Source organism: Astatotilapia calliptera, chromosome 2 (assembly GCF_900246225.1).
Source record: "Astatotilapia calliptera chromosome 2, fAstCal1.2, whole genome shotgun sequence".
Lineage (NCBI taxonomy): Eukaryota > Metazoa > Chordata > Actinopteri > Cichliformes > Cichlidae > Astatotilapia > Astatotilapia calliptera.
Genome location: NC_039303.1, coordinates 19,041,637 through 19,069,011, shown reverse-complemented (window position 1 = coordinate 19,069,011; position 27,375 = coordinate 19,041,637). Strand labels below are relative to the sequence as shown.

Below are 27,375 nucleotides of genomic sequence, written 5' to 3'. Positions count from 1 at the left end.
CACATTTTGTAAAATATTTGATTAAAAAAATCGGTGTAATGTTTGTACATTGCTTCACTAATGCACAAAATTTAAAGATTCTCATTTCTTCTTGTTATATTTAATCAGTCGCATTTGTTTTTGTATTGACATCAGTCACTGATTTGTGTCCCAGATTTCGTTGCTTTCGAAGGTTCGAAAAAAGTTCTTTATGGTCTTTTTCGCATTCCGTAGAAATAAGGACTGTTCAAATCCGCTGTGGGGTTGGCTTTTTTTTTTTTTTTTATTCTCACTGTAAACATTCTTTCGAATATAGTGAATTCAAAGCAACTTAAGGCAAAGTTAAAGTTGAGTCTCGAATGCAGTTAATTTATCTCTATAACCCCCACTTGCACATTTTTATTGTATTATTTTACACCCCTGTGTGACTGGAATGGTACAGTCCGGAACTTGAACTATTTTGCGGGAGCAGCGGGAAGCTGTTTGAGCTCCTCCGACCGACGAACAGCTTATATAACGTACTAAACCTACAGTTGTTCGCAATGAGGTGAGAACTTTCCGTTTTGATTTCTAACATTTCAACACTACAAGAAATATTTCTTTATACATACCGGAACACCTTGTTTGCTAAAAGAAACTTTTCGTTGACCTGCTGCTGTTAGCATGATGTCAGTGAGGGAAGTTATACTGTCGAATAACGAAAAGAGAAACACACTTGTGTTATAGAGTGTGACAACTAGTGGTATGTATCTGTTCCGTGATGGCGGTCACAGCTTCAAAAGTGCTTCGTTTGGAGCCATTCACAGAGCCAGAGCCTGCTTTATATGTACAGCCAGTTCTCAGTATTTGTATGGCCGCCCTCTTCTTTCTGATGTTGATCACCATCTCTCTGAGCTTGCTCACATTCAATAAAAAAAAAACAACAACAACGATGTAGCAGATAAGCTCTTATTTCTTTTAATCTACATTCGGCACAAGAGCCGGCCTCTTAATAAGAAGCACATTTTGCCACTGGCTCAATGTTTTTATTTCACATGTGGGTGTAACGTAGAACGTGGAAGGTTTAAAATATATCAGCTGACTGTGGCATGAAATAGGAAACCCAGATGAGTATTTACACGATGTGAGCCACTTATCGAGTGATGGTTTGTCTTGAATGGTTGGGTGGTGTGTCACTGTAAAGTGTGGGACAGCCTATCTACTCTATTAACATAAGTGACAGTCCTCTGCTAAAGGAGGTAATCATGAAGCACTTTCCTTTTAGTATTTTAAGAATATAACCGGCTCTCGTTATCGATATAGCCTCACCTGGGTCTATCCAGGTAAGAATTCCACCACAGCCTTGCGTTCTTTAACCAGGCTGGTAGGTGAACAAACCCAGCATCCAGAGCCAGTTACAGTTTTTTCTGATTGCTTAAGCACATTTTTTGTAACTATTGGCTAATTTTGCAAAACTCTTCACACAAATAAGAAAACCTGTCACCCAATAATCAAAACATTGTAGTTCTCTTGCAAAAGCAAACACAGCTAGATTAACTCTTCACACCTTCGTAAAAATGGTGTTTCCGTATCAAACAGTACACACAAGCCATCATCTACTAAGCACACAATGCACCAACTGCACACTGATGGTATGAATACAAAACACATCTGGCTTTTGCTTTCTCTGTGCACAAGGTAGGCTATGTCAGTTTGAGCTCATACTTCTGTCATAGATCCATAAGCATAGAGGGATCCAAACTTCAAGTACTGGTTTTTATTCAAACACATCAAAACAAACACAAGTGTTTATTTCCAAGTATAGGATTATTTGCAATCGCCATAATGACTATATGGGTTACTTGGTCTGCAGTGAACATGCTTCCTCTGCCCCCAGCATCTGGTCATCTAGCAATTCTGTAAAGTAACAATTTCAGTATTTTTACATCAATGGTATTGGTGTGTTTCTCATTGGCTTATGGCAGTGCTACAAATCTTTGTGCGAAGTGACTGTACTAACCGATTCTCATTTCAAGATGTCCCTATGGTACTTGCTACAGTGTAGCAGCTCGAGTTAGGCTGGACCCGTTGGCCAGCTACCCTCAGGGTCATTCCACGGTTGATTACATGGTCCACTATTGTAGCTCTGATGTCATCAGCAATTCTATTTCTTACTCTTCCTACCCTTCCTCTCCCCCCTCCTCATCTTCCTCTCCCCCCTCCTCGTCTTCCTCTTGCTCCTCCTTGTCCTTGTCGTCCTCTTCATCCTACTTCTTCACCTCCACGTCCTCTTCCTCGGCCTCCTCTACTTCTCACTCTTTCTGCTCCCTCCATTGTACTCCGCACACACAGCTTACCTGTATTATAGTGCTTAGGCTGATTGCAAAGTGAACTAATTATCTAAAAAAGTTTTCACGTGTGAAAGTGTGCCAGACAGTTGGCAAGTTAGTGTTAATGATAGCCATACATGTGTATACTTTTGCTAGGACTGTGTTGGAAATTTGGTAATTGAGTGTTGTGCAGTGAATTGTGCCTACAGTTTTGCAAAGTGTGTGTTACAAAATTGCAAACTGAGTGCAAAGCAGTTTTTGTGCTTTTAGTTTTGCAAACTCAGTGAGTGGTTTTGCTATAAGTCTGAATAGTTTTAGAGATTGTGCTACAGGAATCACAGTTAGGGTTTAAGCATTCAGAAAAAACTGTAATAACATATGGCCTTTTGTTTATGCAGTGCCAAAAAGCGACGGGGAACCAGAGTGTCGGCAGCGCCTCCAGTGGAGAGCGAAGTAAGTTCATCCATGACTGGTTCAGTGTGATCAGATCGATTGGTCCTTCTTTTGTTTGCTGCATCGTTGAGGAAAAACACGTAAAAATAGTTGTTGTGGGGCAACTTTTTAAAGCACCTAATTATACTTTTATTCCACTGTTTTGCTCAAATTTAGAAAGCGTCAGCTTTTGATCAAATGGATTCCACCAACCTGTCCTCTATAGACAAAGCTAGCTTCCTGGCAGGGTTACAGATAAATTATGGTAAGACTATTGAATCTGAGTACCTTTGTCATGTGTTGTTATACATTTTCTGCTCCTAATGAACTTTGGCTGACCACATGATGCTTGTGTTGCCCAGGCAACCCTCTGCACAGTACCGCCATGGAAGAAGATTTAAATGTGCCTGAAGAAGAACAGAACAGACCAGAAAACCCAGGAAAGGCCACCGGCGGACAGCGTGGATCTGCTGTAAAGAGGAATGTGGCAGAGGAAGGTCGAGAGAATAGGAAGGAAGAAAAGAAGGTAGAGAGGGGCAGGAGAAGTGCTGGTGAGAAGGGCCAAACCAGGTAAGGTATAGTTAATGTGCACTTACTAGTTTATTGTGACGTGAGTGCTGACTTCTTTTTTTTTTTTTTTTTTAAACCTCCTGTATGCACCGGTTAGCCCTGAGAAGGAAGCCACTGCAGATGAACAAGCAGAGCCACATGTGGAGGTACATAAATCTGTCCCAGAGAAGGACAGTCAGCCTGCTCCTAAAGCCATACAGAAGCGTTTAATTGGGAAGAAGCCTGCCAAGAGGAGAAGTGCAAGGTGAGGCCCTGTACAAAGAGTGTGATGACATTAAAAACCCCTCAAAGCTCTAGAAGCTCCTTTCTACTTACCCAAATATTTATGACTGTGAGTACAGAAGCTGCCCCCCCACTCTGGAAGAACTTAAACAAACAACTTGAACTTGACTGTCTGAGTAATGATGCTGAAGTGACTGACTTTTATGTTATATCCCTACTGGTTTATTTATCTGTGTGTGTGTCTGTCCGTGTCCCACTAGGCCTGTGAATAATCAGCAAAGGAAGGAGGACAAGAAGAGAAAAAGTGAGTCTGCTAGTGGAAGATCAAGTGACAGTCAGTCACAGGTGAGGAGCTCTTGTGTGGTCATAAAGCCTTTCAAATAAAAATAGAGTTGAGATGTCAGATGTGCTGAAAATAATGATTTGTTCCAGAGCTCTGGCCCCGCCCCACAGAAGAGCAGGCGAGTGCTTTCATCTGATGAGGAGGATGTGGATGTAGACTCCAGCTGGGTATGGACTAGCATTAGCACAGAGCTTTGAGCAACAGTGGCAAATATGGGCTATATTCTAACTTTGCATCTTTTTCTTCATGTCATTTCCTCAGAATCCAAGTCCAAAGAAGGCCGTGAGGGGAAGCTTGGGAAGAATGAAAAAGTCTTTGTACGAGAAATCCAAAGCTAGGAAGTCTTCATCAGGTAAGAGCAAAGAGAACTAGTTACTGTCTGTTATCACTTTTACAATGCATAACGTCTGATTAGACTTCATTTCTGCTGCTGCGTTTGGATGTAAGGGTCAGAATTTGGTACACACAGCATGAAAGCATGACCTGCCTGGTATTGATGGTTCAGGCTGCTGGTGCCGGTGTAATAGTGTGGATATTTTCTTGGCTCACCTTGGGTTTCAGTATTATCAACTTTATTTAAAAGCAAATACATACCTGAGTATTGGTGCTGACTATGTGAATCCATTTATGACCACAGTGTACCCATTTCTGATAGCTGCCTCCAGCACGATAACACGTCATGTCATAAAGCTCAAATCGCGACAAACTGGTTTCTTGAACATGTTGTCATATCACTGTGGAGCAAATCTCTGTGGAATGTTTCCATCACATTCCTGATTGTAGAAATTGCAACATTTTAGAAAACAACAGAGGGTCCAACCCAACACTATGCAGGTGTACCTAATGAAATGTCCAATGAGTGTATTTGTAATCAGTATCTGTGGCAGTGTTTCACAAAACATGCAGTTGGCATGAAGGTGGGAGGCTGTTGTAGTCAACACTGTCGCCTTACTGCAAAGGTTCTGATCACATGTTGTTGTGGGGGTTTTTGTTGTTGTTGTTTTTTTGTAACTAACACAACAAACATTTGTTTCTGAACTGTATCAACTGTTGGTGTGATGGACCAAGCAGCCAATTACACCATTTTACCCCCCAAAAAGACAAATTTAAAAATAAAATTTGTGGATTCATAAAGAAGCTCAACTAAGCATAACTACTCAAAAAGTGACTTCCAGAAACTTAAATGAGTAAACTGAGCACAAAGACAAAGGAGGGTAACAGTGGTTTGGCCAAACCATTTACTCACAGAGGGAAACAAACACAAAATAACATAACTGCACCTGGCCACACCTTTTGCCCAGACAGGAAGCAGCCAGTATAACCACACAATGCTACTATGTGCTCATAATATCATTGTTAGGATAAAGTAGAGACATTAATGAATTATATTGCTAAAATAACTGGAATCCAAACTAAGGAGGTGAATGTATGGATTGATTTTGCCCATGTGTGGCTGATGCAGTCACAGTTGGCCTTCATCAGAAAGAACCGAAACAGACTCTAACCACATCACTGGGAAAAGTATCTCAGTGAGCCTGGCCCTGTGCTTTATTTAATATTACTGTAATTTAATTGTAATTGACATTTTTCCTTAAAAAATTATTGCTCAGAGTGATTAAATAATGGAGATGATTCCCCTCGAAGGCAGTGGATCCGGAGAACCAGAACAGGCCAGCACAGGCGAGCAGAGGAGGAAGAAACGAGGCCAACACAGAGGGACAGAGTTGGAGGTGCTGCTGGATTCCTTCCTTGACTTCTGTGAGCAGTACAGGTAAATTTCCAAAATTCAACGCTCATTCACCGTGACCGTCTCTGTAGCCTGTAATCTAGGCTTTAAGTACACATTACAGTCATTTTTATTAACGCCTTTGCATTGACAGCAGCTGTGTTTCACACAGATATCTATCACAGATAAATATTGAAGCAATGATGTTTACTTTAGAAAAGCTCAAAGGCTGAGTCAGGATGCAAGAAAACTGCAAGCATGCTGGTAGAGGTAATCATTCAGGTTGCCAGTAGCATTACTTTGTTCTGCTTGCTTTCAGGGAGTCTGTGGGGTCTAAAGCTGTCAGACACACCATTGATTGTTTCTCCAGCAATGTCAAAGACCAACTCACAGAAAAGGTCAGACTTTCCTGATTCTGGTCATGATGTCAAACAGAGGTTGTCAAGGACAACACAGCTTTACTCTGTGTTGTTTTGAAGGATGCTACAAGCTGGATTAAACCAACAGTGTAATACCAGTAACTCATACATTGTGTAGCCATATTAGAGTGTAAAGCACTATAGAAGGACAGGATTACAGTGACAATTGTAATGCTAAGTATTTTGTTGGTTACTGACATTAAACATCATGAAATGCAGGGAGGTCCCTACAAGGCCTTTTTCATCTAACGACATAATAAGTAGTCGATCCTACTTCAAACTCTAGATGTCACGAATGGACTTATGATATAACTTGGATTTGTTTTCTCCATGAATTGAGTCTAATAGACAGCAGCATTTTGTTGATCAGCCATCATTAAATCAAACACTGTATTTGTCTCTTTCAGATCACTTCACTTAAAGAGCTCAAGGTTTTAAAAAGAGAAAACAACAAGGTAATTATGACGTCTGGTCAGCATTACTAATGTAAGCATGGTAAAATACTAAATTGTGACCCTAGTAGCATGTTAGTACGCCACCTCTGATCAAGGATCCCAAACACACATCGGGACTGGTTGGAATGGATCGATCAGGCTACCAAACGCACTCAGTCAAGCTGCAGTTTGTTAATGGACATTGAATTAAATATTATTGTGTGTGTATATTTGTGTTCTTTTGACCCTGTGTGGATTGGAGGAAATCCTAAATGGATTCAAACAAAGTCTTGTTTTTTGATTTGTTTGGTTTTTAAGTCATTAAAGATTTGTGCTGCACAATCATTGCACTGGAAAAAGTTCAAAGAACTCATTAAAGTCCTAAACTTCCCATCACGATGAATTTACATAAGCATCTAACCACACCACCTCCCTGCTAGTTAATGATTCTCAACTTTGACTCATTCAAAACGGTCAAAATCAGATCAATAGGCTCATTTTGACGTTTCTGTGTGTCCTTGAACTTCTAGTCTGCACGACAATAATCCACTTTATACTCTTGGAAGATAAGACGAGAACTTTAGTCATTTAATCGTTCCATATCGCCTCCTTACCTTCCGTATGAGCTGGCAGAATGTGTTAGACATGAACATACTGTTACTGTGATTTTATGTCAGAGTACTGATGCCTATGTTTAGCTCAAAGTCAGCGTCCATACTTTGCACTGAAGGATAACAGAGCAGCTTGTATTTCTGTAGGTTGGGTAAAGTGCTTGTTTCCATTGTTCTGTGTTAGGTGGGCTCTTTGATCCGTAAAAACACGCAGAGACTGTTTGATGCCAAGCATGAGATGATGAGGTGAGCAGCAGCTCACACACATGGTTTACAAACAGCCTGTTATAACTTTTATGTCTTTATAGAGTCATTTATGTGAAAGAACTAGGTCTTGGAGAATGTAAAAGTTTACATTCTTTTCCTTTCACTGACTGCTGACCTCGTGTGATTGTTCTAACAGAGCTGAGAGGCAGGCATGGTTGCTGGAGAAGGAGAAAGCTGAACTTCAGCAGCGGTTAGCTGACCTGAGACGAAGCCAGGCCTTCCTCCATGACATCAGAGAGCTCAACCGACAGTACCTGGACTACAGACAAAAACACCCCAATGAGAAAGAGACGGTAGAGATGCACAACAACATTAAATACCCAAATACTGTATTGTGTATTTCAATGATGAGCTGAATTCTGGTTCCTTTTTCCAGTACGGGGCCTCCAGCTTACCAGCTCTGCTCTTGGAGACGAAGCACATTAAAACAGCAGAGAGAAAAGAGACTTAAAATGAGTCTGGGAAATGACACAAATGCAGAACGTTTAAAGCTCCCAGAGACTGCACAATATGAGATGAGAGGCTGGAAGCAGCTTGACGGTTTGGATTGTAATGTATGGTGTAGATAAGGCTTTGTATATAACACTGTCCTGTTCATTTAGATCATAAATGTAAACTGGATGATTACTAGAAGAATGTGACATGTTTTATAGATTAATAATATGAATACATTCATATTGTATTTAATAAATTCAAATAACGGAACCAGAGTTTGTGTGCGTGTGTAGTTCAGTTACTTTCTTTATTTAACAAAAGGAAAGAAATTCCGGAAGCAGTCTGAACTGTTACTGGGATTTCCGCGGAGCTTCTGATAATTATTTGTCACAGCATTTCACCTGCCTGTGCAGAAAAGAGAAGGGATTGTTGGTAACTAAACAATAGTTGTCTAAACCAATCAGCGTTTGTCTTTTAGTAGCGTCATCCCGCCCACACAGAATCGGCGTTCCCATTGGCTCAAAGTTTCAGGTATAAACTTTTAACAGAGATTTCCTGGTTGGCTTTATTTATGTAACATACTTCATAAAAGCACTTTCTACTGTCTCATTAAGAGGTACGTTTATTTTGGTGTTTTCTACTCCGTTCGTATTTACCCTTATGAGTTACTCGCTGCGTGGGTTTACCGTGTTCCCGCTGATATTTACGTGTTTTATCAACTATTTGCTTCACTAACGCGTTTTCTGACGTAGCTGTAAACTAAACTGAAATTGTTTAACAAACCAGCTCGGGAGTATTATTTTTAGGTCATCGTTCACTCGCCTTTATTACTGTGTAACATTAGCTGTAGTAGCACTTTAATGGACAGTTGTCGTATGTTAGGTTTTTGTAGTTTGTGCTACTAGTCTGCAGTGGGACTCACTTTTACGGCATTTATATAATTCATATGGAATATTCCCACAGATCTGTCACTCATGTACGGGGTAATTATTAAGCTAACATCCAGGTATGGTGCGTGGAAGTATTTCAATTGGCTTAACGTAAAAACAAGAACGTGCTGATAGAAGGGTTGTAAATAATTTTTTGTTATCATTGCAGTTTCGTTATTAGCTCTAACTTGGTGTAGTTAAACAGTAATGGTTGTTCCTTAGTATTAGTCTGCTTTGAATATGTTAACATTCAAACACATGGGTGTGTGGAAACAGCAGTCTGTGGTCCTAACCCCAAAAGTAAACCTAACTTATAATAGTCAAATGAACAACTTACAGGAAGCATCATGGGTTTTGTGGTTTTTTCACTTTGGCTAGATCACGTGACCAGTATTTATGACAGGCTGAGATCCTCTAAACCTGAGTTGTTGAACATGGGTCTAGGGTCCAGAGGTAGCCCAGCTCACTAAATGGGCGACTTAAAATATAAAAGAATTTCATTGAGGGCATTTATTAATTATTGGTATTCCTCCTGATGCCAGTGTTGTGCTAGAAACTGATTTTTGATGTTTCAGTGTGCTTATATTGGTAAATAGACTGACCATACATTTATGGAGGGGTTATATATTTAAAATAAAGACAGGACCTGTTTGTCTGTATTTCCTATGTCTATACAGCCTTACTGCACCTACATTATCAGCCCTTTTTGGCCATTTTAAATATCTTAATAAAACTGTGATGTTATGTTTGTTTGCAGCTCTCTGGGACAAATCTCTGTTGAAAAAAAGACATTTTTGGTGGCAATCAGTTTTTACCTGGGTAAATGTCTGTACAAGTGATTTTGCCAAAACTTCATCTCAACATCTACTTGGTGACAGAAATGGCTTTCATGAGAGATGTGTTTTTGACAGATTATCGGCCATGAGTTATTTACGACGGTCTACTGTTCAGCACAGCACCCGCAGTTACAGGAAAATGAAATATATTTTTAGAGATGAACAAAAGACATAAAATACTATTGCTGTTTTTGAAACTAACTGCTGTGCCTTCACACCATTCCGTACAAGTGTAATATCCATTTAAAAGAGGAAAACTGTCTTAGTTCACCCAAAGGCTTTTATCTGCATCGGAAAATATGACCTCATCACGTAGCCTTGCTGACACCAAGCGACAGGCTTAAGTGACCAGTTGCTTGGTGGCATATGTACCAGTGCCATGTACTAGTACACACAATGTAGGAAAAATAAGCATCGTAATATACAGCTGGCTTATGTTAGTAGTCTTCATTTTGACAGACCTTTATATTTTACAACGTGTACATTATGTACTGCAGTGTTCTCATACACCTATATTTATCAAACTAACATCTGGATGTTTCAGAATTTAATTTAAAAAAATCAAACAGAAAGATACTGACTCACTGTTTTCATGTTGACAGTTATTTTCTCTTTCACACTGAGGTAACTTTTCTCATGATCCTTATAAAACACTTCCTGTTGTGTCAGTGGTTTCACTATGAGCTACAGTTTGGTGTGGTTTAACAGGAGTGGCTCTTCCTGAGTATGCTTTTAAACTGCTTTAACTTATATATTGACATATTAGTTAATCCATAAAGTAGATTCTATGTTGGTAAACACAAGGTTGAGTGTATGCACCAAACCCACAAACCACCAAACCACTGGTCTAATGTTTTTCTTATTTTTACTGCTCTTGTGCCTTCTGCCATGACCCCAAAATTTCCCACGTTTGGGACTAATAAAGGTTTATCTTATCCCTGTTACCAAACAGCTTCCAGGGTAACTATTGTGCTTGTTGTGGGGTTTTTCTTTCCACTTTGAGATTGTATAATCTGGCATACTCTATCAAGCTACATGACCTTACAGGTTGGGACTGCAAAAAAAGAAGAATCCCATTCCAGTTTGTTGGTGTGTGCTTCCCTGAGTAAATGTGTTAAATGCAGAGAGGAATTTCCCCACGGGGATCAGTAAAGTATACATTATTATTATTCAAGAATTGCACATCAATCAACTCCAAACGTTTTAGTCATGCTTTTCACAGTTTTGCAACTTGCACAACCCAACCAGAGTCCAAAAATACACTTCTCCAGAAAGTGTAGCTCTTTCTTGAAAACACTGAGAATGGCATGTATTTCCTTGTAAAGTAATTGTTCTCCTTTTTCTAATGAAGAAATGCTATAGCATGATCTACATCACTGATCTTAAATCTTGAAAATGAGGAAGCTAATCAGCCTAAACGAAAATGCATGTGTTTTTAAACCAACTGCAAGCGTTAGTAGGGGTGTGGTCCACCTTTGGAGAGGAGCCACGGGGTGTTTGGTTTCTTTATCTTCCTGTGGTGATTTCTATGCCACCTTTTGTGTGCAGGAACATGGCTGATGGTGACATGCAGAGAGGTGGGGACACTGTAGATGCTGCAGTTTGTGGAAATGGGTAACTATTGTGCGTTGTTGCTCACTGTCTGAGTGCCCACGTGTTGAGAAAGCTTAACTACTGTAGCAGCTCTGTTTGCTGAAATGTGGAGACTTGTGCACCTCCTGGCTGATTTGACCTTGGCTCAGGTTGTTTTCCTTCATATTTTAACACAAGTGGCTTATGTTACCGTCATCTTCACTTTGACAGCCAGCAGTTTATTCTTCAGTTTGCCACAGTGTGGTTTTAAACCAGCAGGATTAATTAGTAAAGAAGCTGAGCGTACAAGAGCTGCTCAAAAGAAAATGGTACATGTGAAAATGCTTAGTTGCACCAATGCTCTGAAGTTCTATCTGGTACAATGACATTTCAAAACCAATCTGTGTGATATTCTTGTACGTTTTCATTGAAGTCGTGGGTAAACAAACAAGTTTAGCTACAGTAGCTACAGTCTTGTTAACAACTTCTTTTATGTGTGACGGTGTTAAACAAGTTCTTCATGTTTTAAGTACAGGGCAGTCATGAGTCAGAGTGTGTGTGTGTGTGTGCTCCATCAGGGGAAATGCAGAGGCTGCAGGAAGTTGCAAGACTACTGAGGAAAAGGACTGGAACAGCAGTAAACCAGAAGCCTCTGATGTTTACCGCTACAAGATGGACTACCCCTGCATTGGCACCTGTGTGATTATCAACAACAAGAACTTCCACTCAAAAACAGGTAAGATGAGATAACCTTTATTAGTTCCACGTGTGGGACATTTGTTTTGTTACAGCAGTGGACAGTGCAAAGTTGCATAGAAAATTAGAGAAAAAAACAGTGGATTGATATATCTATGAGATACTGTACACAATAGAATAGAATAAAATAAAATGCTAGATACAACAGTGGTAACAGTGGGTCTAGACCAGGGGTGGGCAACTCCAGGCCTCGAGGGCCGGTGTCCCTGCAGGTTTTAGATGTGTCCTTGAACCAACACAGCTGATTTAAATGGCTAAATTAGCTCCTCAACGTGTCCTGAAGTTCTCCAGAGGCCTGGTAACGAACTAATCATGTGATTCAGGTGTGTCGACCCAAGGTGAGATCTAAAACCTGCAGGACACCGGCCCTCGAGGCCTGGAATTGCCCACCCCTGGTCTAGACAGTCATTGAGATGGACTGAGACACTTTGCATTTCATGATCATTGTCTTCGTCTAAAACTGCCTCGTCACAGTGCTCGTTCCAAACTTCACTAATTTTCCAAATGTCATCAGCTGCGCTACATTGTGCCTCACACTTCACACTGTGGCATAAAAACAACCTGATACAGTCTTTTTAGTTTTTAACTTATCACAATAGGAAAAGAAAACATGTACCTCACATGGATATGACCTTGAATAAAATGTAAATACAGTGAAGACCAACACAAGATCCTTTAAATGTTATTACCCAGCACGTGTTTGGAGATTGAATGGTGGTTGATTGACCTCCTAAGACCCGAACTCTTCCTTCTTGGACTTCCTGTCACAGGAGTGTTTGTATGTTATAACCTTATCCAGATTTATAGAATGTCGGGGAGTGCTTGTTTTCTTTTTACACTATGCTCAATAATAGTGTTGTATTTGTAAGACATGACACCTCTATGGTGCAGATGTTTCCCTCTCACTTCACCCAGTTGTAAATGTGCACATGTTGTGGTGTAACAGTAGTAGCATCTGTAGGATCATTTTACAGCTGCTGCTGTGACAAATCCCAGTGTCTGCAGTGAAAAGGGAGATGGGATTTTCCCACATTTTTCCAAATGTACAAAAAGTCAAATGAAGTACTTTCCACTGCTTTGCTTTTTGTGCAGTTGCAGTACAAAGGAATCCTGCTGTGACAGTTACAATCCCAGTTCCAAAACAAACTTGGAACTAAAATGTAAAACAGAATGCAGCGACAGATCTCACAGACCAAATGGTAAATGGCCTGTATTTGTATAGTGCTTTACTAGTCCCTAAGGACCCCAAAGCGCTTTACACATCCAGTCATTCACACACTGGTGATGGCAGCTACATTGTAGCCACAGCCACCCTGGGGCGCACTGACAGATGCGAGGCTGCCGGACACTGGCGCCACCGGGCCCTCTGACCACCACCAGTAGGCAACGGGTGAAGTGTCTTGCCCAAGGACACAACAAACGAGACTGTCCAAACCCGGGTTCGAACCGCCAACCTTCCGATTACAAGGCAAACTCCTAACTCTTGAACCAACACTTCATTGACCACAGAGCAGAGGAAACGAGCGCTGTCCCGTTCTCCCGTTCTTGTTTAATATCAGGACTCTACCTGTACCGCACTCCTGGCTCTTATTTGTCATGTTCCTGTTTCGTGATGCTCCAGCTGTTTGCAGGTGGTGAAATATCTGGAGGCAGGTAGGCCAGTTCAGCACCCGTACTCTTCTAGTACGAAGCCACATAAAGAATGCAGTTTAAAAGACGATGGTGATGGTCCCCTCCCAGATGTGAAGGCTGTTAGTTCCATAGGCACTAATGCCAGATTCTGGGCGTCCAATCATGATATGATACCCAACCATGTTACTGACATGTGGCCAGTTAACCTGAGGTAACCCTACAGTGCTGTGAAAAAGTATTTGCCTCTTTCTCCAGTTCTTTTTTTTTTTTTTTTTTTTAATAGTTGTCACAGTTACATGTTTTAAATTTAACAAACTTTAATATTAAACACAGATAATCTGGGTTAGAATGAGCTGTATATTTATCATGAAATAGTTAAATGTATTAGCTTGATTTGATGTTTTTTTTTAAGTTTTGTTGTGAATAAAATATCAGCTTATGAGATTTTAAATCATTGCATTCTGTTTGGATTTTATTTCCAGGATTCCCAGACGGTGCTGACTTTATAGTGTGCTACCTTTCTGCTTGTGTATCTCTGTAGGGATGGGCACTCGTAATGGGACAGATGCTGATGCTGCCAGTGTTGCAAAGACCTTCAAAAACCTGGGTTACAAGGTCCAAATATTAAATGACCAGACTGTGGCTGAGATGAAAAGGCTGTTGTTAGACGGTAAGAAGACGTTAAAGCTTTACCTCTGTATTCACAAAAACCTCTCCATCCTGTTACAGTCAACCTGTGAGCTGATTGTAGTGAAATGCTGTGGTTGTGGTAACCACCAGACGGCAGTTGTTCTAATGTTGCTATAGCTTTTTGTTAGCAGTTGGCGGATGTTATAGAGCTACACCAGTTACACTTACATAACAGGTACTGTCTGGTTTGGTTTTAACCAATCATCCCAGTCGTTTTAGGAGAGTAGCCTTAGCCCATTGAGAAAGAAGAGTGAAAAAGGATGTGAAGGAACATAAAATATCCAGAAGATTTTATTTTTGTTCATTCTATTAGAGTAGCTCCGCCAAAATAAAAGCACTGGCTTGTGAGTTGGCATCAGGGGGTTGTTTAAAAACAGCTGGACTAATGATTCCTTGGTGTTTCCCCTCTGTTCTGCTGTGTTTCCAGCATCCAAAGAGGACCACAAGAACAATGCATCATTTGTGTGTGTGATGCTTAGTCATGGGGATGAGGGTGTCATATACGGCACTGACGGCTGTGAAAAGTTTGATACGCTGGTACAGTGCTTCAAAGGAAAGCAGTGCAAGGGTCTGGTGGGGAAACCAAAGCTCTTCTTCATACAGGTGAGTTCATTATGGCAGTGTGGTACACTTCTGCGATGTTGATTCCTGTGTTTCAGTCTTTATATAGTAACGTCTTCATTAGTAGTTTATTAAGTTCAAAGTGTTGCTTTAATTGTCATCTGTTTTATAACTTTTAAAAACAAAACAGTGCTTTCACTTTAAATGTACATGAAAAAAATGTAACCATTGAATTTCTTTATATTTAACTGATGAGTCAGAGCTAACACACCCACTTTTTAGCCACTTTGATTTCCTCCAGGAGCTTTGAGGACAACTTGCCCAACACAGATGTTTTGGATATAAAGTCCAGATGTTTCTTCACATTGTTCGAGAGCTTTAGTTAATGTGGGGAGGTTTTAAACTACTTTTAAAGATTGGAATTTACAAAATATACCTTTAACCCTTTTTCTTAATATCCAGTATGACTGATAACTTTTGTTTATATGTCCTGGTGCTGCTGAAATTCAAGTTCATTTAGATAATGCTTCGAATAACTGCCCGCCCAAGTTTCCCTAAGGTGTTTCAAGATGTGTGCCAAATATGAGATCGATTTTGAGTTTCTCCTTCCTTTTCAGGCATGCCGTGGTTCAGCCCTGGATGAGGGAGTCATTGAGACCGACAGTGTAGGAGACGAGCAGACGTCTGAGAAGATTCCTGTGGAGGCCGACTTCTTATACGCCTATTCCACCGCTCCAGGTACAAACAGTTTCTCAGACGGGACATTTTAGAGTGATGTCCCAACCTCAGGACCCACCTTCTGGGTCATTCTCATAAACCGATGGGTTGGGGTGTGAAGAACAAGCATCGACACATTGTCCTGTTCATTTTCTGTCTATGCTTCCCTTTTTCTGTTTCCTTTTTTTTTTTTTGGTCTACAACGCAGCTGATGTGTCACATGTGGTGTCCAAACTTGTTTTCTAAGAGCGCTAACGCTGTCACTCGTCCTGCAGGATACTACTCATGGAGAAACACAAGCAACGGCTCCTGGTTCATACAGAAGTTGTGTGAGATGTTGGAGCGCTACAGTGGGAAGCTGGATCTGATGCAGATCATGACGCGAGTCAGCCACAGTGTTTCACGCCAGTTTGAGTCGTCCTGCAACCTGCCTGGATTTAGCAACAAGAAGCAGATCCCCTGTATCGTCTCTATGTTGACCAAAGACTTTTACTTCCCCGTCTAGATTTACATGGTTGAACCTAATATCTACCCTCTGGCCACCTTGAATGTATACAGTCTGTTGTGGTGTTCTGAGCAGGATAACAATGATTTAATTGTCACTATACCCAAATGCACTTTGCACTGAGGTAAAAACACATCAGTGTTGGATGATTTTAGTGTTTGGTCTTGTTTGGGAAACACAAAACACTATTAGTTCCATAGTTAAAAATATATTACAATAAAAAAACTTATACTGATGCGACAGCTTCCATCTTTTGTCATGTGATCAGAATCAGAATCAGAATGGGGTTTATTGCCAAATGTTGAGCAGGTTTACAACATTAGGAAATTGCTGCGGTGCTTCAGTGCAAACATGGTGTCATAAATAACACTTAAATAGACATGGAAAAAATAAAAGTAGGGATAAGAATTAAAAGTGCTACGTGGAAAGATATGTGCATGAGATATACATGAGATATATACATGAGAGTAAGAATTAAGAGTGCTACGTTGAAAGATATATACATGAGTGCAGGTGGTGATCAGTGCCAAACATGGAATGATACAGTGAACACAGCGTAGGGTCATGTGTTAGTGGCGGGGACAGTCATATGGTTATTGTTCATGTGTCCAACAGCAGAGGGGAAGAAACTGTTCTTATGGCGAGAGGTTCTGGTGCGGATGGACCGGAGCCTCCTGCCTGAGGGGAGCAGGTCAAACAGACTGTGTCCAGGGTGAGAAGGGTCAGCTGAGATCCGAGCTGCACACCGCAATGTCCTGGAGGTGTACACAATGCTGTAGGTTTGACACTTCATTGTGTTGCAATGGCCCAAAGTCCAGACCTCAACCTGACTCAACTGTTTACATGCCGTATCTCTCACAGAGGAAACTTTAATATCACCTGTCAAAATCGCACTTGTTTTATTCTGAATTTTACACACAGGAATAAGATCATTGATCCAACTGACCAAATCATTCACACAGCTGGTTTGAAACGTTTGAAGAAAATTCAGGTCAGCTGATGGTTCAGTAGTATTTGCTTTAAAAGCATATGTGTGGATATAACCTGTAACATAATGCTACCACAAACACACCCGAGATCGTATGTAGAGCAAAGTTGCACCAGCAATGTCTAAACTAAAGCATTATGGAAAATTACATGGGATAAATTATCAATATGTTTAAGGGACAAGTAAAGAAGTTCAAGCCTCACAAATAACTGAAGTCATTTTATGAAAAAAAGCAGTCTTGATAAATGATTACTGAATTTTGAATTTGCCACAATAAAAGACACTTTCACATTTGATTGGATGTAGAATTTCAACCTCCTTATGGAATCTTTATTTTTTCACTGGCTTTGATTTTCTTTTGCTCTGCAATTTAAAAAATTAAGAAAATTCCCCTAAACTGATCATATTTTCAAAAACTGATGGCGCGGTCCTTTAAGCACAGAACTTTAGTAACGTTGTTACTTCGCGCCTCTGAACAGGAAACAGAACCCATTCTGCGTCCTCGGGTCTCTGGAGCTGAAATTTGCAAGTCTTGTTTTCTTCCAACCTCTAAAAAGCAGAACGGGACAAAGGAACCTGTATCTTCGAGACTGCACATTTCTACCCTCTTTTCGACCAAACTGGTCCGGCTCTGTGGAAAATATCTGCTGGCACAAATATAGTTTTGACCACAAGAATTCTTTTTGACCAACAAAGTAAAGGAAGTTATTTTAGCCTCGTTTCTCCTTATGTTGGAATAGTTTGGTTACACGGATATTGACACTAAACTCAGTTGTCACGTTTATGTTACGAACCTGCTTCTTATACTGTCCAAATTCTATATTCATAAATCCAAGTTCTCCTGTAGTAAGCAAAATTTCATTCAATTACTTTTGTATATATATTTTCTCAGTAATGGGCAACAAGAATAACAACGTGTCGCCTTTTTAAACATTTGAATATACTCCTATAATGTGTCTGAACGAGTAGAGACCCCGGGCGCTTTGTCTCTATGGTATACTAACTTGCATCTTCTCTACTCCTTCTGTGTTCTTGCCAGCCTGATGTTTCGTCTTGTTGTTCTCGTTTTTTTTTTTCGAACTGAAATTATAAACTGAACAGTCAGTCATTCCAGTTCAGTTTGTACAGTAGATATCCAGGGCAAATAAGAGTAACAATAAACAGTACAATGAAATAAGAAGGGTAAATAAATAAAGGAAAGGAAAAAAGAGGGATGTGACAGACTTCATAACAACTTTGTACTTGAAAGTTGTAATTATGACAGCTCGTTTGTTAAAAGCTTCTGAATGAATTTCAATCAATGATAAACCTTTTTTTTTTTATTAATTTAAGAGAGTTTAAGTAATATTCAATTTCAATCAAAACAAATTAAATGATGGGGTTGAGTTTTGAAATTTACATTTATGTAAATGAAATTTCCCGATATAAAGATTGACGATGTCTTGTTGTTCTTAATAAAGTTGGATTTTTAAAAAGTGACGTTGTCTTCTCCCGCCCACACTGGGACGGCGTCCGGACCGTCTCAGGTCTTAAGTGAGAGATTTCCTGTTTGACGTTATTTATGTCACAGATGTCATAAAAGCGCATTCTACTGTTTTCTACTGTCTCGTTACAGGGTACGTTTATTTAGGTATGTTCCACTTTATTGGTTTTTACTCCTGTGAGCCGTTTTGTTTCACTTATATGTTTTTCTGACGGAGCTGTAACTAAAATGAAACTGTTTAAAAAAGCAGCGTGGGGATATCAATTTTAGGACTTTGTTCACTCGTCTTTATTACTGTGTAACATTAGCTGTAGTAACAATTTAATGCACAGTTGTCGTATGTTAGGTTTGTAGTTTTTGTCTGCAGTTACATTTTACGCACCTCATCCCAGTGTTGGGGTAATTTATCAAACTCATATCCTGATATTGTCCGGGAACAAAATGAGAGTTTAACATTGAACTTTAGATTTTGTTTGTAATGAAATAGAGAGATTCATTTTGTCCTTTGTACTATAAAATGGGTGTATATGGTTTTTGTTTCGCTATGAGCTACATCTTAAGTTTGGTTTAGCTTCTGCTTTTTTGTGTGGATACATCAGAATCTGCTTCATGTCAGGCTGTGCCTCCATGCACCCAACAATATAAACTGCATTGAACCAAACAATTAATATTCATGTGAGCAACTTCCTAGTTTGACCTTGCACAGTTTGGCGTGCTCTGTTAGACTGTTAGGAGTCACAGGGTGTTTTGTCCTCTTTCTGTGGTGACTTCTTTCTCTGTTCTGTGCACAGGAACATGGCTGATGGTGACACGCAGAGGGAGGGGGACGTGGTGGATGCCAGCCTCTTCAAATTGTGGTAACTATTGTGCATTACTGCTCACTGTCTGACTCCGCGTACAGTCATATGAAACATAAAGTTTCTGCAGGATGCTGTACAGTCTGTGAAAAACATGCACACCCAATGATTCAGCAGCTTGCAGAACCACGTTTAGCCACACAAGCTTGAAGTAATTGTTTTCTGTATAAGCAAATATTCCTCTACAGTGATGTCCTTATCAGTTCATCACAATTTTGGCTCGCTCTTCTTTGCTACATTGCCTCAGTTCATTGAGACTTTGCAGGCATTTATTTATGCACAGCTCTCTTCGGGTCTCGTTACAGGACTTCGGGTGATTGCAGCACGTTGATTCTTTGCTTTTTCAGCCTTTCTGTTCTAGATTTGCCGGTGCCATCAGGATCATATGAGCCTTAGCTTTAGCTATTAGGCAGATGGCCTCACAGTTCATTTTAGAATAATTTGCTATGCAGAGGAGTTGATGATTGACTCAACGCCTGTCTGCTTGGTGCACAGGTCCTGTATCTGCAAACCAAGCCCAAATCATCCCCCTCAGTCAGCATGAGGTGCTCTTTTTGGTTTTCTCCAGATATGTGAAACCCTGCTACCGTGTTCTTTTTAGAGAGAAGAGGCTTTCTTCTTCCAAACAAGCTGCACTTTTTCTAATTTTCCTGTCATTAACCTTTCATTTCATCATTTAACTTACTAAGTGTTGTTTTTCTAATTTTTCTGAGCATTGCCTGACTCCTGGAAACAATTTTGGCATTGTAGTAACACCTGACCTAAACAAAGATATTTATCTACAATATGTATCTGCACAGTTGTTAAAATGTTCTTCTAAGTATGATGCCCGCTAAACAAGTTCTTAAGTTCTTCAGTGAAGGGTAATCACATTGTTTGTGTGTACACTTTCAGGAAACAAGCAAATGCAGGAAAGGGTAAGACCAAGGAAACGAACAGCAGCAGACCAGAAGCCTCTGACTCTTACCGCTACAAGATGGACTACCCATGCATTGGCACCTGTTTGGTTATCAACAACAAGAACTTCCACCCAACAATAGGTAACAGTGGGTCCATCCTGCCGCTCGGGCCACACTGACTCACACACTAATAGATTTGGCCTCTGCCTGGGCCTTCCTGTTGCCATAGTCACCACTGTGATTGACTACTGCTGTCTTTCATGGAGTTACAGCGGAGAGGAATCGTGCTGTGACAGTTTAAAGAAACACTTGATTAAAAAGACAAAAAGAAACTGGAGTTTGTGTCATTGCTACAAAGATCAGGCTCAGTGTTATCAGTCCAAAGTGTCACAGTCAGGGTGAAGTCAGGATACACGTCCTCTTTGAAAATACACTGAAGACGCTGATGTTTACAGCGCGCTGCCTTTTCGCTGGTGTGTCTCTGCAGGGATGAGCACTCGTGATGGCACAGATGTTGATGCTGCCAATGTTGAGAACACCTTCAGTAAGCTGGGCTACAAGGTCAAAGTGCACCATAACCAGACTGCGGCGCAGATGAAGAAACTAATGCTAGATGGTAAGAAGAGTTTTGGCTCATTCATGTTTACGTGTGTGTGGAGAACGATCCTCCCCGTGCCGTTATGCTGAAGTCAGTTTGTCAGCTGATACTGTCTGCAGCTGGATCATGTTTGTGATTCAGTTTAATGCTCGTTTACTCTTTTTGCACTGTGAAAGAGACACTCCAAATGCAACAGCAGGTGTATGTGCAGTCATATAAATTTAGATAGATAGATGTGGAAAAACTTAATTTTGACCAGGTTTTAAAAAGACCTGATGTTAATGAGCAACTATAGAAACAGCACTCTCAACACCTGAAGATTACGATTTTTTTAAACTATGCAGTTTAAATTATTCAGGATTTATATCTGTTTAATTTCTTTCCTAAATGGTTCCTTGTGATTGTTCAGTCAAAGCTTCATCATCATCATGTGACCCTAAACCTGACTGTAGGGAATAAACCACGCAGAATTTATGCGAAACTGCAGGAACCGTCTGACGATGAATGAATAAATAAACACTTTAAATATATTACATAGATGACTTAACTGTAGTTTTAATAATAATTTGAGAATTGCATCATTTTAAAATGCAGTAAATTGCTGCGTTAACCGCCAGCGCTCTGCACATCTCTGATAAATCGCTGCAGTAACTTTAAGGCCAGCATTTACAGACAGGTCAGAGAGGCAGAGCATCAAATCAATCACACATAGCTGATCGTTCAAACAGAAGGCCAACGACTTCCAAACACAAATATCCGCTCGATGCCGGCTGTGATTCGAACACATGTAAACGCTATTCCAGGATTCAGAGACAGAAAGTATTTACAGAACTCTGTTACGAAAACAATCATTTTCTTTTTTCCCCTTCAAACTTTATGACAAAGTTCAAATGAGGGACTTTTGCTTTTCTCATTTTAGCGCTCATAATTCAGCGGCCGCGCTTCGTTTGAATATCATCGCCTCTTAATGATCGAAGAGATAAGCAGCAAAGCCCGTCTCTGCCTGTCTGTGAAGCCTTCTTAGTGCCATCGGTGTGTTTTGACCTTTAATAAAATGAATCACAAAAGAGTTTTCGATTTTTATTTTACTGTTAAAATCCGTTTTTAAAAGTATGCGGTCCAGAGTATGTTACGAAAACTGTTGTTAATACATCTGCAAATTTTGTGACATCATGTTGAATTGATCACAGAGTGTAACTTACAGAGTAACTTAACAGTAATTCCTTTAAAAAGAAGAAGTTGGTGCAACGATCTGACAACACGCCTGTTTATTTTATTTCAAATTGTCGGTGTTAACAGAAACAACGAAAACTGAATATCAAGCAGGAAAATCTTAAACGTATGGAATTCACATGTCAGGATAGACTGCTTCTTTTTTGTAGTCCTCTAATGTCCCGTTTTTGGGAAGGCACCATGAGGTTACTTCTGTTTGCTCAGTCCTGCCTCAAAAAGTCTGAGTGGTCAAACTATACATTTACAATGAAAGCTTTCAAAAGAATGTGAATTTCAGTTTTATTTATTCAGTATTGAATCTAAACTGTGGCCTCAACGTGCTTTATATTATAAGGTAAAGACCCTATAATAATGCTGAGAAGGTCATCTATAGCTAACTGTCCAAGTCCAAGTTTTTTGGAAGAAAGCGCCATCTCCTGGTGGAACCCTGGAATTTAGTGAAATGGGCGTGTTACAGGGTAAAAATAGATCCACTCCAAGGCTGACCCCTGGCTGACCCCTGGCTGTAAGTGAAAATTTGTGCAAGAACACAAACTGAAGTAAATCCTCAGGAACAGAGAGGGGTACTTTGAGCTGCTCTTTATTTCTAAGTGGATCAGTCCAGAGGATGGATCCACATGATGGCTGAGCACAGCTTTATGCTGGATGGCCTTCCTGACACGACCCTCACATATACTGGGAGCAGGACAGTGAGTACACAAACCTGTGTGTGTGTCTCCTCTTGAATCAGGGATGTTTTGTATGTACAAGGTTACAAAGTGTTAACCCCAACACCATGACGCAAGATCTCACAACCAATTATGAGTTAATCAGAGGCTGTTTGTGTGTTGCCACTGCCCAAGCAACACACCTGAGTTCATTACACTCAGCTGCCCCTCGACTCAGTCAGCTACACCCTCCCCTGCTGCAGAGACATGTGGCCCGTACTCAGGAATAAATCAATCCCACGTCTATGCTGCTCAACCAGCTTCCTGTTAAACGCCATAACTGACTTTAACCTGCTGTCTTCAGATTTCCAGCCTGGATCTTATCACCCTGTCCAAGTTTCTTACCTTATCTTAAATCATTTTTAACTTGATATGCAAAATGTTAGAACTGAGAATGGTGTTCATTCTTTTTCACGTGGCTGTAAAAGTGAGTTAACAAAGTGAGTTAACAAGCCACCTGCGCCCTCCTAATTGACCAAAGCTTTGTGTTTCTGCTAGCAGTTGTTAGAGGGCCATGCTAACTAACAAATAAAAGCAGACTGGACTGTTTGGGAGTGTGAGCTTTAATAGGCAGGAGCTCCAACAGCGTACATGTACTGCAGAAATATGAAGTCCCTAAAAACCTAAACCTATTTTAGTAGCACTCTTTAAAACAACTGGACTAATAACTCATATTGTTTCCCATCTACTCTGCTGTGTTTCCAGCATCCAAAGAGGACCACAAGAACAATGCATCATTCGTGTGTGTGCTGCTTAGTCATGGAGATGAGGGTGTGATTTACGGCACCGATGGCCCCGAAAGGTTCGATACCCTGGCAAAGTGCTTCAGAGGAGACTACTGTGCGGGTCTGGTGGGGAAGCCAAAGCTCTTCTTCATTCAGGTTAGTTAATTATGCCAGTGTGCTACACTTCTGTGAATACAGTCATGTTTTCATTTGTATTTGATCAAGTTGTAAAATATTTCCATTGATCGTAATTTGCTTTGGAACTTTGATAAGGAGTCTAAACTCACTTTCAATGAGAAAAAGCTAATTACTACATGTTACAACATTTAGACTATGTTCCCTTTCTACAGTTGATGCCACCGTAAAACAGGTGCAGCTAATACCAAATACTAGAGAGCAGTTATCCCCATTTCCTCAGGAGGCGTAGCCTTTTGCCAGTCTTCCTTCTAAATGACAAGTTCCTCTTAATAATGTTACACTGTGTCACTGCGCCATCTTGTGGTATGCATTGGTATTACACCCAGCTCTACTTCAACATGAGTCCTGAGACCCAGCCGACTCATTTTGTTTTCTGTATTGGTCAAAATGAGTTCAACTGAAAGATGCTTGTTTTCCTCAGTATTCAGGAGGATGACAGACACAGTTTTTTCCTGAAATTCTGTTTTTGGTTTAGTCCATTCTGGAAAGTTATAACAACTTTTAAACACACGGATGTACACGCCTGCTTGACTGTGACAACCTGAATGCTTTTGGTGCTAAGATTTAAAATACTTGCAAAAAACTGGATGTCTAGCTGTACATTACATCCTCCATCCACCAGAAACATTCAGGTAGTTACGCCTAGCTTATTCCCAGCCACCTCACCTGGAGCAGTCAGCTGGGTAGGGGAGGTCTGGCCATCTCTGCTTGGATTAGTGTACCTGCGACACAGAGATGGATAAGTGACAGAAAATGAATGGATGTATGGAGCTTTTGAAAAAGTACATACAAGCTGCTTTTATCAAATTTGACTGGTGACTTTATACAGATGTTTATACAGATGTTTCAAGATGTTTGCCAAGTGGAGCTTCAAGAAGGGCTTTGATAATATCTGCTTCTCCTTCCTTTTCAGGCATGCCGTGGTACAAACCTGGATGAGGGAGTCATTGAGACCGACAGTGTAGGAGACGAGCAGACGTCTGAGAAGATTCCTGTGGAGGCCGACTTCTTATACGCCTATTCCACCGCTCCAGGTACAAACAGTGTTTTCTGTTATCTTAATAGGCTACATCACATTTTGGCTAAAGGGTGGACTCACATGGAAGGCAGTGGGAAAAGGTGAGCTTTATTTGAACTGATGGCAAAGTCCATAAAAAAGACCAAAAAAAGTGCAAATAATACTTGATCTCCAAAAAATTAAAAGATAAGAAATGGCAGGTAAAAAATAGACACTTTGGTAAAGAACATAGGAGAGACAGGGATTTACACGCTTACTGCGATAAGATCAATGCTTTAAGCTCGGGATGTAGCCCACATACAGAAATGGGACATTAAAATATATGCCTCAAACATGTGGGAGAAAAAAAGGGGGAAACTATTAGGATAATGACACAAGAGATGTCAAACTAAATGCAAAACACAGGAGACAATGACTACCAAAATAAGAGAGGAAATGAAAACAAGCCACTGAAACAGGGAGATGTGGATACAAGAACGTTATGGGATGAATAACAATAAAAGAACAAACTCTAACTAAGAAGAAAAGAGGAACAGGATACTAATGAAAAAACCCAATGAAAACAGACAGAAACAATATCAAGAACCAGACGACCTGAAGAAAGAATGGAAATAAAAACCCCAAAATTAAACACAACTCTGAAAACTCTGAGTTCAGAAACAGACAGACGTGCCAAATATAGACACTTTTAACTTGAAAAGGCAACTGATGCAGGACAGCAGAGTGTCGTGATCTATGACATAAATCATCATCAATTTAACATTTCTGGACACACTTTAGTGACCACTAAACCTCTGTGATTTTTTTTTTTTACAATAACTAGTTTAGCTTTTCGTGGATTTTGACTCTGGAATATCTGTTTTTAATTTGTTGTATGAATAAAATACAACTCTTCATTATACTCAGACATCTTTCATGGTTCATTTTTGAGGTATATTTTTTTCTGCTCCAGTACCATCATTTAGCTAACTGATTTGACTGGGCTGGATATATAATTAAATGTCTTAATACAGCCTTTAGGTGATCAGTCGGCTAAAGTAACAGCTAAGATGACTGTGGCAAGGACCACACACACACACAGCGTTGTCAGTTTATTCTGTTTATTGTCTATGGCAGTAGATTCTGTTGCTTTGGTGCTCTGCATGCTGGAAACGGTCACTCCAAGGCTGCTGCCACACACACGTTTTTCTGCTCTGCTGTCACTGAAAAAGAACTGAGCCAGCACACCTGTGTTTCAACCACGCCTTCCTGTGAGCTCACTGTGTTGTCCCTCCCCTGCAGCAGGCCAGAGGCCACACCTCTGCCACAATGACTAACAACCGTAACTTACCTCTAAACAATGTGTTGCTTTCTCACTCACTGCAACCTACATGGCTCTGCTTGATGCTGCTGAGTCACATGACCGCAGGAGATCGGAATGCAGTAGAGCAGGGAGGAGGGGCGGAGCAAAGTGTGCCTGCATGAGAGGAGCATTGCTTCCACATGTCTCCTTTCTGATGAATGGGAGCAACTTACAGGGGACAGACAAACTAAAGCATTGAGCGTATTGGGCTAGTATTGATCCAATACCAGCCCCGGTATCAGTTCTATCGATATCTTACTGCATAAAATGATATTAAATTAAATTGAGTACCATGGTAGCAATAATAAACACACAGCTGAACTAAACAGATGCCCTCCCATAGATCAGTGTTTTGTATCAGTCACCAGTCCAGCTACTATTAGTGTCAGGATTGTGTATTATAGTGAACGATCGCCTCCTCGTTGTGTTTTCTAAGAGCGCTAACACTGTCAGTCGTCCTGCAGGATACTACTCATGGAGAAACACAACCTACGGCTCCTGGTTCATACTGATGTTGTGTGAGATGTTGGAGCGCTACAGTGGGAAGCTGGATCTGATGCAGATCATGACGCGAGTCAACTACGGTGTTTCACGCTACTTCGAGTCCTCCAGCAACCTGCCTGGCTTTGGTTGCAATAAGCAGATCCCCTGTATCGTCTCTATGTTGACCAAAGACTTTTACTTCCCCGTCTAGATTTACATGGTTGAACCTCAATCATCTTTGTTCTCCTTGACCAAATGCAAAGTCTGGTGCTGTGCTGCAGCTGATGCAAAGCAGGATGATAGTGATTTAAATGTGACTAAACCCATTTGCACAATTGGCACTTAGATTAGTGATACTTTCATTGATTTTAGTGTTTTAGTGTTGGATGTATGTTTGTATTAAAGTGAAAAAAAAAACCCTTAACAGTGTTGCGACAGTTTCCATCTGTATTTTCTGCGCGCTCCGCACGTTTTTGCTGTCTGTCGTAGGTTTATGTTTTGTCGGCCTAACAATGGCATGTTTTTGGACCTCATATTGAGAGTTCCAGTGAACATCTACCAAACTCAGGTTCAACACTTTGAATCATCAGTTCTTTCTGAGCCTTTGAAAATGGGAGGTTATGTGTAAAACATTTAATTCAATACATGTGTTAAAATCCTTGAATTGAAGCTGAAGGTCCGCACTTCAGTCACATCTTCTTTGTTTGACTTAAAGTCCACTCTGGTGGCGTGCAGAAGCAGCAGTCCACACACTCATAGAGCTGACCATATGACAGGCCAGATGTTTTGTATTTTGAACCAACGGTGTGAACATGCAGCCACTAGAGGAGGCCAGAGGAACAACTAACGTGGTTCTCAGAGGCCTTTAATGACTCAGCAGGTTTCAGGAACTGAAACTG

The 27,375-nt window shown here is 40.5% G+C and overlaps 3 protein-coding genes across 6 annotated transcripts; all 3 read left to right on the top strand.

Moving 5' to 3' along the window:
• Positions 1 to 206: 206 nt before the first annotated feature.
• On the top strand, positions 207 to 8,022 carry cenpu (centromere protein U). The gene is made up of 14 exons (XM_026186140.1): positions 207 to 526; positions 2,687 to 2,741; positions 2,898 to 2,985; positions 3,083 to 3,290; positions 3,388 to 3,534; positions 3,773 to 3,857; positions 3,945 to 4,022; positions 4,117 to 4,207; positions 5,500 to 5,626; positions 5,901 to 5,979; positions 6,408 to 6,455; positions 7,230 to 7,291; positions 7,449 to 7,605; positions 7,689 to 8,022. The coding sequence occupies exons 1-14, from the start codon at positions 522 to 524 to the stop codon at positions 7,761 to 7,763; spliced, it is 1,305 nt and encodes a 434-aa protein (XP_026041925.1). The 5' UTR covers positions 207 to 521; the 3' UTR covers positions 7,764 to 8,022.
• Positions 8,023 to 8,299: 277 nt separating this feature from the next.
• LOC113032923 (caspase-3-like) lies at positions 8,300 to 16,121 on the top strand. 3 transcript variants are annotated; one of them, XM_026186073.1, is made up of 7 exons: positions 8,300 to 8,363; positions 11,061 to 11,126; positions 11,663 to 11,820; positions 14,014 to 14,142; positions 14,590 to 14,765; positions 15,341 to 15,461; positions 15,716 to 16,121. In XM_026186073.1, the coding sequence occupies exons 2-7, from the start codon at positions 11,065 to 11,067 to the stop codon at positions 15,943 to 15,945; spliced, it is 876 nt and encodes a 291-aa protein (XP_026041858.1). In that variant the 5' UTR covers positions 8,300 to 8,363; positions 11,061 to 11,064; the 3' UTR covers positions 15,946 to 16,121. The 3 variants fall into 3 exon arrangements, with proteins under 3 accessions (XP_026041858.1, XP_026041847.1, XP_026041866.1); XM_026186062.1 differs by lacking the exon at positions 8,300 to 8,363 and having other exon boundaries at positions 10,929 to 11,126; XM_026186081.1 differs by lacking the exon at positions 8,300 to 8,363 and having other exon boundaries at positions 10,930 to 11,089.
• Positions 16,122 to 18,464: 2,343 nt separating this feature from the next.
• On the top strand, positions 18,465 to 26,910 carry LOC113032906 (caspase-3-like). 2 transcript variants are annotated; one of them, XM_026186048.1, is made up of 7 exons: positions 18,465 to 18,563; positions 19,208 to 19,273; positions 20,168 to 20,313; positions 20,660 to 20,788; positions 23,416 to 23,591; positions 24,547 to 24,667; positions 26,458 to 26,910. In XM_026186048.1, the coding sequence occupies exons 2-7, from the start codon at positions 19,212 to 19,214 to the stop codon at positions 26,685 to 26,687; spliced, it is 864 nt and encodes a 287-aa protein (XP_026041833.1). In that variant the 5' UTR covers positions 18,465 to 18,563; positions 19,208 to 19,211; the 3' UTR covers positions 26,688 to 26,910. The 2 variants fall into 2 exon arrangements, with proteins under 2 accessions (XP_026041833.1, XP_026041838.1); XM_026186053.1 differs by having other exon boundaries at positions 18,472 to 18,549.
• The last annotated feature ends 465 nt before the right edge of the window (positions 26,911 to 27,375 follow it).